Source organism: Mirounga leonina, unplaced genomic scaffold, assembly GCF_011800145.1.
Source record: "Mirounga leonina isolate KUSES-001 unplaced genomic scaffold, KU_Mleo_1.0 Mir_94, whole genome shotgun sequence".
NCBI lineage: Eukaryota > Metazoa > Chordata > Mammalia > Carnivora > Phocidae > Mirounga > Mirounga leonina.
The window spans coordinates 226,865-238,606 of NW_023270855.1; the positions used below are offsets into that span (position 1 = coordinate 226,865).

The 11,742-nt window shown below is 47.7% G+C and overlaps 1 protein-coding gene across 3 annotated transcripts in view; it reads right to left on the reverse strand.

The window, feature by feature from the left end:
- Positions 1-11,742, reverse strand: part of ALDH1L1 (aldehyde dehydrogenase 1 family member L1) — a 98,556-nt gene that overhangs the window by 59,254 nt on the left and 27,560 nt on the right. For all 3 annotated transcript variants that reach the window (XM_034998268.1, XM_034998267.1, XM_034998269.1), the window contains 5 exons: positions 6,781-6,932; positions 4,500-4,734; positions 3,463-3,628; positions 1,517-1,618; positions 737-826 (listed from right to left, as the gene is read on the reverse strand). In XM_034998268.1, coding sequence (XP_034854159.1) covers positions 737-826; positions 1,517-1,618; positions 3,463-3,628; positions 4,500-4,734; positions 6,781-6,907 — 720 coding nt within the window. In that variant the 5' untranslated portion in view covers positions 6,908-6,932. The remainder of the gene's footprint in view (positions 1-736; positions 827-1,516; positions 1,619-3,462; positions 3,629-4,499; positions 4,735-6,780; positions 6,933-11,742) is intronic.

An 11,742-nucleotide genomic window follows, 5' to 3' on the forward strand; every position in this document is an offset into this window, starting at 1 on the left:
TGGTTTCACTTATTTGTGGAACATAAGGAATAACATGGAGGACATTAAGAGAAGGAAGGGAAAAATGGGCGGGGGGAATTGGAGGGAGAGATGAACCATGAGAGACTATGGACCTGAGAAACAAACAGGGTTCTAGAGGGGAGGGGGGAGGGGGAATGGGTTAGCCCGGTGATGGGTATTAAGGAGGGCACGTACTGCATGGAGCACTGGTTGTTATACGAAAACAATGGATTGTGGATCACTACATCAAAAACTAACGATGTATTGTATGGTGACTAACACAGCATAATAAAATTTAAAAAAAAAGTAATGAGAAGAAAATTTCAAAGCAGCGATAATGGTAGAACATGTTACATAGGGATTAAATAAGTAAATGCATGGAAAGTGTAAAATAGTCACAAAATAAAAAAATAAAAAAAAACTAATGATGTGTGGTGACTAACATAACATAATAAAATTTAAAAAAAAAAAGAAAAAGAAAGAAATATAGCTTGAACTCAGAGTTGCTGCAGGGACCTGGAGGCCTTGAGCTGTCCTGGATCTTTATCCTTCAGCTACCAGATGGTGGACAGGTCTCATGGTCCTGGGGGAGGGGCTGAGGTGACTGAGGGCACTTGGGTGGGGTTGGGGGTCAGGGCAGTGTCTATTTGCCAACCAATTCAAACATATTCTGATAGTTACAGCCAGTAGGGCACACCAGTGCATCTAGCCCAATCCCAGCCATGCACAAACATACCTGCCCACAGGCCTCTGTCCAGGCGCCCGGCACCTTGTCATTCCCTCGGATCCAGTTATGAATGGCTTCTGCTGGCTGCTCCCAGTTGATCTGTGGGGCAAGACATGTGTGCTCAGCCAGTCTCTTCCTTACTCCTTGGTCCCTGCCATTCCCCCACCTCCCCTCAACTCCCCACCTCCCAGCCACCTCCCACCCCAACTGTGCCCTGATGACCCTTGACTGGGTGAAGATAAACCTTAGGATGATAAGGGAAGAAAACACTCTGTTAAGATGGCCAAAGCTTTACACAACCTCCCCAGTACAGAGTGCAGGCCCATCCCATAGGCACCCCGACAGCTTCTCCTCACCTGCAGGGCTCACATAGATCTCTATGCACCTCATAAGCCCTGAGCAGAGGTACAGCCCATAGGTCCCGCCCAGACCCCCAAGGCTGCAATAGCTCCAAGAAACTGAATTACCTCTCATACCCCATCTTAGAGACTTCCAGCCCTATGGCTGATTTTTTTACACACTGCCCCACCCCAGCTCTTCTCCTGGGGGACCCTCCCTGCCCATTCTTCCCTAAGGGAACAGAGAAGAACTCAGAACACACCATGCTCCCTGCCTGTCCAGGTGCCACATGAGTTTTGCTCATGCGTCTCCTGCCTGGGCTGCTCTCTCTTCAGGCCTTAAGCAATTACAACTTGGCCATTCAGCCTGAACCCCAGCTTCCCTGGGACACCCTCTGCATCCCAGCCCATGCACAGGCAAGCTTCAGGGTGGGCAGGGCCCTGCACTCACCTTGGCTGTTTCCTTCTTCTGAATGCCCTCATAGGTGGCTCCCTCCTCAGGCTGAGGGAGTCTGGGGGCTTTGCCCTCTGCAATCAGCCTCACAGCCTGCACCTGGGGAGACCAGGTGAGTTGGCATCCCCAGCATTACTACCCTCCCCTTACTCCCAGCCCCTGGGTTCACCATGAGCCTGGACTCAGCCCCACACCGACCAGACTTGCCTGGCCCCACACCTGGTACACAATGGGCACCCAAGGAATATCCATCATAGGAATGGGTACAGTTAGCCTGAATCTAACTCCAATCTGAACAATGAGTACAAAATCCTGCCCTCTCTACCACACACAGTTTTAGAGGATTATATAGAAGATCTTGTACCTTCTGAGATCTTAGAAGACTATATAAACTACAGAGCCCTGTAGAGGTATAACAAACACAAATTGCCATGTTTTTGTCTAAAACCTTCCCTATCTTTTAAGGACAATGGATCCTGAGCCCCATGATGTGTTTGGAAGTCTGAGATTAAGCAGGAAGCAGTTTCTCTGTTAAAGAAAGGGGAAGGTTGTGGAAGAAAGAATCAGGGAAGTGAGAAGGAGAGCCAGGGAGCCTGGGCCCATCCTGAAGGGGTCCTGGGGGAAGAGCCCCAGAGCCGCCCAAACCAAGAAGTGATGAGCATCAGAAATGTCTAAAGTAGGACTGCCCTGCAGAATGTTCTGTGGTGGTAGACATGTTCTATGTCAGAACTCTCCAATACAATGGCCATCGGCCATGCATAGTTCCTGTCTTGGGGACGTGAAAGGTAGCTAGTGGGACTGAGGAACTCAATTTTTAATTAAAATCCAATTTAATTAATTTAATAGCTGCATATGACTAGCAGCTGCCATATTGGACAGCGTAGCCCCAAAGGATGTTTTTAGTGTTTCCTGTGGGATGTGCCCGATAACCCCCTTCTCTGTCTCTCATATCAAATCTCCAGCAAATCTACTCTGTTCACTACTTTTGTGAGTAGGGGGATTCCATGGGAGAGAATACAAGAGGCATCTTGTTTGACACAATGTGAAAAATAAAAGGTGGCTGGCAAGAAGCAGGAGCAGAAGGAAGGGGATGGCTGACATAGGGGCAGTGGTGAACACTCTCAGTCATTGCAATGTTTATTGCTACCTCCAAACAGGGTCTGTTCTCCCCTTCGATATGGCCTCCTGTCTGCCTCCTGCCTCCTGATGGTATCAATGGGAAGCTCCAGTGTGTCTGCCTTTGGCCAACCCTGGCTGGCCTCTTCTGGCTCCGCCACCAGTAGCCCCACAGACACAGCAGTCCCTGGGAGGTGAGGCCCCACGGGGCCTGCCTTCTGTGCCAACCACAACTGTGTCTGACTTCAGGCCTTTTTGTCTGTCTTGCTCTGATGACAGAAACCTCTCTCTGCAGACAACTCAGCCTGCATGACTACCAGTCGGCCTCTCTGATTTTTCATTCATGAATTCTGTGAGAAAAGGAGTTTTTCTTCCTTTGGAATCAAGAGGTATAAGCCTTGAGCCACCAGTGACTCCCTTTCCTCCCATTTGAGGGCAGCCCACCTGAAGATGAAGCTAATCAAACAGAAAAGTAGAATCAGTAGGAAGACAGAGATACAGAATCCTATGACATGGCTTATGCCTCTGGACTCAGCCATGCTTGACACCACCCTTGCCTTTTGTCTTCTATAGTAAATGGGCCAAAAATGTTCCCTTTTTGGATAAAGCTTTTTGAATAGGGTTCTGTCACTTGTAAGCAAGAGTCTCGCCTGACACCATACATTGTATGTCCTAATCCTGCCTCTTTGAGACCCTGACATGAGGGCTCTCTCCCTCCAGAATCCTGGAACTGGGGGAGCAGCCTGGGTGGGGGGGGCAGGCTGGGCCTAGAAAGGGTACCAGCATAGGGAGGCCCACATGTGGCATGGCCAGATCCCAGCCCTTACCATCCCTTTGATGCCTTCAGGGAAGAGGAAGCGGTTGTACAGAGTGCTCACGGTGTCGTCCGGGAGGATCTCACACTCCTTCTGGAGCAAAAGGTCCCCAGTGTCCAGACCATCATCTGCCCAGAAGATGGTAAACCCCCCTTTCTTGTCTCCATGAATGAGGGTCCTGGGGAGCACAAGTATGAAAGCCTGAGTCCAGGAGGAAGGACCAGGGAGAAGGGCAAACTGGGGGCAGCTCCTGTGGCCCCTGGTCACCCTCCAACAACCCCCTTCATGCCCTGCCCCTGAGAGGACCGATACCTGCTCTGGTGAGACCTGGAAAGAGAGGGTATTTACTGACACCAACCACATGCTAGGTGTTGTGGTAAAAGCCCTATATGCCTGATATGACATAATACCCCAACAGGTGTCACAGGCATTGTATGCCCCTTTTGCAGATAAGGAAACTGAGGCCCAGAGAAGTGAAGAGATGTAACCAGAGGTCAGGGAGCCTGAATCCCAGTCTGACTACAAACCCACTCTTTTCCCAGCTCAGATGTCTCTCCTTGCTGATCACCCAACTAAACTGCACCACCCATCAGTCACATCATCCCGTTTATTGTCTCCTGAGTGCTTATCATGTCAAACTATCTTGTTCAGGTGCCCTTTTACTTCTTCTCTATCCCTTTCCAAGTGGGATGCTATCATGTACTGGCAATGGGTGTGGGTTAAAGCAGGCCTCTGGCCACACGGCCTGGGTTGGTCCCTTGGGTGAACACCTTAACCCCCTCTGTCCCAGTGTCCCTGCTGCAGGATGGGAACACTGAAGTGCTCACTTCACAGTTTACTGGGGGAACGCAGAGCATTTGATGATGCCTGTCCCGGTTCTCTCCGGCACTCTTGATTACCCCTCACACCTCACCAGTCAGCTGTGTGGATGCCATCTGGCAGCGTAGGACAGGCCCCTGCATGATGCCTGCTCTGTAGCCCCAGAGGAAAGCTCTGGGCTAAGGGAGGATGACTTCTGGACAGATGGGGGTGTTTTTGCCCTGTCTCACCAGTTGATGGCCGAGGCCCCTCGGTGCCGGGGGAGCAGACTTGGGTGGTAGATGATGGAGCCGTGGCAGGGGGCACTGATGACCTCCATGGGGATGAACTGGCTGCAGAAGGGCAGGACGTTGAGCTCAGCACCCAAAGCCTGGTATTTCGCCACCACATCAGGCAGAGCCTGTCCTTTTACCCGCCAGCGGGGGAACTTGAACACTGGCACTCCATCCTTCTCAGCTTCCAGGCCTGTGGGACAGCAGGTGAGAAACTGGCCCCTCCCTGCATGCACCCAACCACAGCTACCGCTGCCTTCCCAGCAAAGTGACTCCTGCATCTTCTCTCCCAGTCTGTCCCGCCTGTCCTTCCCCACTGCACAGGCTCCACTGGGCAGTGCAGAAGGGACAGCACCAAGGGGATAGCACTGGCCAATGGCAAGGTTTCAGGGGCTGCTCCGCACGGACGGACTGCTGCTGACCTCCAAGACATCTAAGTCCCCCTTGCCCAGACTCCTGTCTGGCCCCCAAAGACTGAGCTCTTCTCCTCAACCCCTCCCACAGCCTCATCATGCTGTCCCCAAGTTAATGTCCTCCACCCTTCTACTGCTCTCTGGGATGGCAGCTGGGACCCTGCAAACTACATTCCTGTTTCATCAGCTGCCTGCCAAGCACTGCTGATAAGGGGTGCTGGAGGGAGACTAAAAGGTTGAAGAGAAGAGGAAAGAAGGCAAGGGAGCAGGGACTCACTCCTTTCGGTCAGGTTCCTGTCCTGAGAGTCCCCCATCCCCCACCTCACTTCTTCACCCTAGAGGCAGCATTGTCTTCCCAGAGTAGCAGCTGACTTAGTTTGCTGTTTTCCCAATATCTGCAGAATTAGCCCCAATGTACACCTTCCTCCCACTATGTCTGCCCTCCAGGGTCGGGGTCTCAGTTTGCAGGCACCCCACCCCACCTAGTTACCAGCACCTATGGGCAGCATGCTCAGTCCTCACAGGTCTGAATTAGAGCCTCAAGCTGCCAAGTTGTAAGAGTTAGAGCTTCCCTCTGTTGCCCCAGCCTGAGAGGCGGCAGCTGCCATCGGCAGTCACTACCCTGACAGCTTGGAGTTCTCTTTTGCCTGCCCTCTGCAGCACTTAACAAATACATCCCTGTACTGGGTTCTCTGTTAGAACAGCCAGTATGATGACTGGCCTCTGACTGGACCTGACCTGCTCTCTAGCCCTCTCTGCCTCTGCCCTGCATTCGGGGGTATTGAGGGAGGGTGGGATCAAAGCGAGGAGACTGGACACTGTGCTTGAAAAAGCTGTCCATGCTGTGATCAAAGAAACACTTCCACAAGACATCCAAGGTCAGGGTCAAGTCCCAGCTAAGCTCTGTCTGGGTCTAAGCTCAGAGACTAGTATCAGTGGTCACTTAGTGGCTGAGGGCAGGGCTCAGGCTGTGGTGAGGTCAGGCTATATCATGGGTCACACTGGGGTCAAGTCTAAGACTGAGGCCTGGTTAGCATTGCAGTGGTCCTGGAGCTGGGTCCAGGGGTCAGCTGGGCTTCTCAGTCTAGGGAGATTCATTATTCCTATGAACCATGCCCCTGTGCTTGGCCAGCCCCACAAGGCTCCTTTCTCAATCTGGCCTTCCATTTTAAGCCCTGCTTTATATTCTGCATCCATCTGGCCTGAGAAGGACTTGAGTGATCCTGGAGGTTCATTTGAGCTGAGGGTCCTTGCATCCTGAAGTGCTGCTGAGGCTCCCAGCCTAGAGGCCAGTGATTCTTAAACTGTGCTCTTCCTAGAGCCAGATGCATCAGCATCACCTGGGAACTTGTTAGAAATGCAAATTCTTAGACTCAATCCCATCCTTTTGAACAGAAACTCCCAGGGAAGGGCTCAGCACTTTGCATAACAGGCACTCCCACTGTTGGGGATACCCTACACATTCACATTTGAGAACACTGACCTTCAGTGTCTCGCATCTAGCAGCCCTTTCAGAGCATGGTGCTGGGGTCAGAGGAGCCTGGAATGGTGAGACAGCAGGGCCCTGGGGGCAGACTGGGCTTCTCCCTGGCCCTTCTCCAGGACACAAACTCCATCCTATGATCAGTTGGGGAAGGGGTCGCTATTTTGTTCTAGAAAAGCCGGGAAGCTGGTTGGCACCTGAGCAGGATTCAAGGTGAACCATGTAAGCCTGCCTCCAGCCAGGGATGCCCATGACCACCGCAAGACTTCTGCTCCCACCCATTGCCCACTGCTACCTGCCTGCCTGGGCACCCCCTTTCCCTGTTCCTGGGCCATCCACTCACCCAGGGGATCCGCCTTCCCATCCTTGTCTGGGACAGTGAACACGCCCACGACCTCATGGCCCTCCTTCCTGAGGTGGCAGTAAACTTCCTGGCCAAACAAGCTCTGCCCAATCACTGCGATCTTCATGACAGAAGGGATGGGTCAGAAGGATCTGGGGATGGAATAAGACCATAGTGTTAGACAGGGCTCACTGGCCTCAGGAAGCCGGCCCTAGTCCAAGTGGACAACTGCACAGCACCTTGCCTGCCCAGCCCACCTCAACCACTTGGGGTCACCTCTGGGGCTCCCTGAGCATCAGATCTCTGCAGAGAACCACTACTGTAAAAGGGCCAGAGGAGAAGGTTTTGCAAGGAAGGGATTTTAGATGCCACAGTGGGTGATTCGAATAGAGATTATAGAATTAGGGATTCCTCCTTGAAACCCTCCAAATTGGCATGGAACACTGAGAGTCAAGACCTCTGAGATGTATTTGAGCATATTTCTGTAACTAACCAGTTCTGTGACCTGGTTACATCAAGCCTCAGTTTTCTCAGATGCTGTGTTCCTCAAACAGCTTTCAGCCTGCACATCAGGCTTATTTCCCTGAGCCAGAAAGCAGCAAGGGAGCCTGGACCTAAGGGCCTGTTTATCTCGGCCTCACAGAAAAGAATGCCTGGGTGGATGGGCCCTGAGGACTGAAGGTGGGGCCAGGGGGAATGAAATGGGGTGCCACTGGGCTGGCCAAGTAGAGGGAAGATATGTGAAATAATGAGTAGTTACATCATGCAAATGTCTCCAAAGTTTGGTCACTCAATTACCATGCTCATATCTATAACACCAATTGTTCACTTGATACATTTCTTTAAATCATCCATTTGTAAAAATATACATGTCTTTTGGAAAATTTTATTGTAGTATTAGCATGCTTCATACATACAGAAAAGTGCAGAATTATAGGTATATACTTCAATGAATTTCACAAACTAAGCACACCCCAGTAATCGGCACTCAGAGAAAGAAATACTCCAGCAGTCCACATATATGTATGTTTGTATTTATATAAATAGAATCATGCAGTGTAATGTTCTGTGGATTTTTTTCCACTCAACATTATCCACATTGTTGCATGTAGTTGTACTGTGTTCATTCTCATTGCTGCATGGTATTTCACTGTGTGAATGTAAATAAATACATTTATTCATCCATTCTACTGTTGATGGGCATTTGGGTAGTTTCCAGTTTGAGGCTATTACGATAGGGATGCTATCAAGATTCTCAGGCACACGATTCTTACTGTATATAGATATGAATTTCCGTTGGGCAAATTCCATTCCTAGGAGTGGAATTTTGGGGTCAGAGACATGAAAATGTTCAGCTTTAACAGATTCTGTCCATTTTCCAAAGTGGTTGTACCTATTTCCAAGCCCATGTACTTGGCATAGAGGCCTTGTGTCTTTTTCTTTTCAGCTATTTTGCTAACGTGAAATATAGCCATGTCATTGGGGTTTAATTTGCAATTCCTTGATGACTATTGAGGTTGAGCACCTTTTTCTATGTTTATTGGCCACTTGAACATCTGTTTATGGGAACTGCCTCTTTAAGCTTTTTGTCTTTTTTTATTAGGTGGTCTTTTCCTTACTGATTTGCAAGAGGGTTTTTTGTTTGTTTGTTTTATTTTGTTTTTTAATAATCTAGACTATCAATCCTTTGTCACATATATTTATGAAACATAACTTCAATTCTGTGGCTTGATTTTTCACTGTCTTATGGTGTTTTTTAATGAACCCAAGTTCTTAAACTTAACACAGTATACTCATCAAAATTTCCCTTTATGGTTAGTGGGTTTTGTAATCTATTTATGAAATTGTTGCTTATGCCAGTTCATGAAGATGTCCTCTCTGTGTCCTAAAGTCTTTATTGTTGGACAAAGGAGCAAACTCAATAAAATAGAGCAAAAATAGTTTTTAACAAATGGCTCTGGAACAACTGAACATCCACATGCAAAAATGTGAATCTAGACACAGATATTACACCCTTTACAGAAATTTTCTCAAAATACATCACAGACTGAAATGTAAAATGCAAGATTATAACTCCTAGAAGATAACACAGGAGAAAATTTAATGACCTTGTGTATGCAGTGACTTTTCAGATACAACATCAAAGTACAATTCATGAAAGAAAAATTGATAAGCTGGACTTCATTAAGATTAAAAGCTTCCATTCTGCAAGAGAGAATGAGGAGGCAAGCTCACAGACTGGGAGAAAACATTTGCAAAAGACACACTGATAAAGGACTGTTATGCAAAATATACAAAAAAAAACTCTGAAAACTCAACAATTACAAAACAAAAAAACCTGAATAAAATGTAGGCTGAATTCCTAAACAGACATGTCAGCAAACAAGATATACAGATGACAAATAAGTATATGAAAAGATGCTCCACATCATAGGTAATCAAGGAAATGCAACTTAAAAGAACAAAGGGATACTACACACCTATTAGAATGACCAAAATCTGGAACACTGACAATATGAAGTGCTGGTGAGAATGTAGAGCAACAGGAACTCTCATACACTGTTGATGGTAATGCAAAATGACATGGTCACTTTGGAAGACATTTTGGCAGTTTCTTACAAAAGGAAACATATTGTTACCATACGATCCAACAATCACACTCTTTGGTATTTACTCAAAGGAGTTGAAAACTTACATGCACACAAAAACCTGCACATGGCTGTTTATAGCACCTTTATTCATAATTACCAAAACCTGGAAGCAACCAAGGTGTCTTCCAGTAGGTGAATGGATTGATAAACTGTGGTACATTCAGACAATAGCACTGAAAATAAATGGCTATCGAGCCATAAAAAGACATGTAGGAAACAAATACATATTACTAAGTAAAAGAAGTCAATCTTGTAAGGCTACATAATGTATGACTCTAATTATATGACGTTCTGGAAAAGGCAAACTATGGAGACAGTAAAAAATCAGAGGCTACTAAGGGTGGGAGAAGGGAAAGAGATGAATAGGTGGAGCACAGGATTTTTAGGCAATGAAAGCACTCTGTGTGATACCATAATGATGGATACATATCATTATGCTTTTGTCCAAACCCTTAATATAAGGTACAACACCAAGAGTAAACCCTAATGTAAACTATGGACTCTGGGTGATGCTGTATTGGTGTAGGTTCATCAGTCATTACAAATCTATCACTCTGGTGGAGGAAGTTGATAACAGAGGATGTTTTGTGTGGCAAGAGGCACTGGGTATATAAGAAATCTCTGTACCTGCCCCTTAATTTTGCTGTGAACTTAAAACTACTCTAAAAAATAAATTCTTAGTTTTAAAAGAGATATTAGGAAAAAAATTCATTGTTTTGCTTTTTTATATTTCATTGCATGCAATCCTTCTGGAATTGACTTTTGTGTATGACATAGAAGTCCAGAGATATTTTTCCAGTACCATATATGGGTAAATCTGTCTCTGGACTTGTATTCTATTCCATTGTCAGTTTGTCTATCTTTGAGTTCATTATAGCTTAAAAATTTTGTTGGAAGAACAAATATTGTGAAGATGTCAATGCTACCTAGAGCAATCTACACATTCAATGCAATCCCTATCAAAATACCAACAACTTTTTTCAAAGAAATGGAACAAATAGGAATTTCGAGGAGGGGGAAAGATGGCAGAGGAGTAGGGGACCCTATTTCAAATGGTCCCCGGAATTGAGCTGGATATCTACCAGACCACTCTGAGCACCCACGAAACCAGCCTGAGATGTAAGAAGATCTGGATCTCTACAAACAGAATATTGCAGGCAGTTGGTTTTGAGGTATGAAGTGAAGAGCCGTGATTCTGCGGGCAGATAGCGGAAGATAAAAGGAGGCGGGAGGGTGCCTAGATGTAGGGATCCTACATCACCGGTGAGTGACAGCCTCACGCGCTGCGGACGGCGCACAGACTCGCAGACCAGTAGTGTCGGGAAAGAACTTTAGGGCAGCCCCTGGCGTGGAAAACCAGACTGGTGGGGTCGCGCACACGTGAACCGCAGGCCTCCCGGACAGAAACCGGAGCGACGGTCACACGCACGCGAACTGCAGCCTCGGAGACGGAAACCCAGTGCGCCAGGGTCACGCCGGTGAACTGCAACCCGCGGGGGTGGAAACCCCAAGCGGTGGAGTCGCGTGTGCACGCGCGTGCGCAAATTGGAAGCAGCTGGCGGTTTTAGAAGCACAAAGGGCAGAGATGAGCCCCGACCTGGAGACAGGACTGGGAGCACTGCGAAGGGGTGCACAACCCAGGCCGCTGCAGTTTATAGCATCAGGGACAGAAACAGAGACAGTGTGGCCTGCAGAGCTCACTGAAAAACAGACTGAGGTCTCTCTGCTCTGAGGCAGAGGGTTGGAAATGGTCTCTTCTGCTCTGACTCACAGAAGAGACACAGAAAGCCACCAGGGAAAGGTGCCAGAGAACAAAAGCCCCAAAGACTGATTCCCACTGAGCCCATCCCCTGCCACAGGGGTGCAGGGAAACTCCGCCCAAACAGGATTGCCTGAGTAACAGCGTGGCAGGCCCCTCCCACAGAAGACACACTGGGAAAACAAGAGGCCAGCAACCCTAAGGTCCCAAGAAAACAGGTGCATCTTGCTTGGGTTCTGTCAATAATTTGGACTCTATACATTCCCTCAAACACCTATCAACAGAATGACTAGGAGGAGGAGCCCCCAAAATAGAAAAGACTCAGAGATTATGACTTATTCTACAGATTTACAAATGGATGCAAATATAACCAAGATGTCAGAGATGGAATTCAGGCTAGCAATTGTGAAGACAATGGCTAGAATGGAGAAATCAATTAATGGCAACATAGAGTCTCTAAGAGCAGAAATAAAAGGGGAATTGGCAGAACTTAAAAATGCTATCAATGAGATCCAATCCAATCTAGATAATCTAACAGCTAGGGTAACTGAG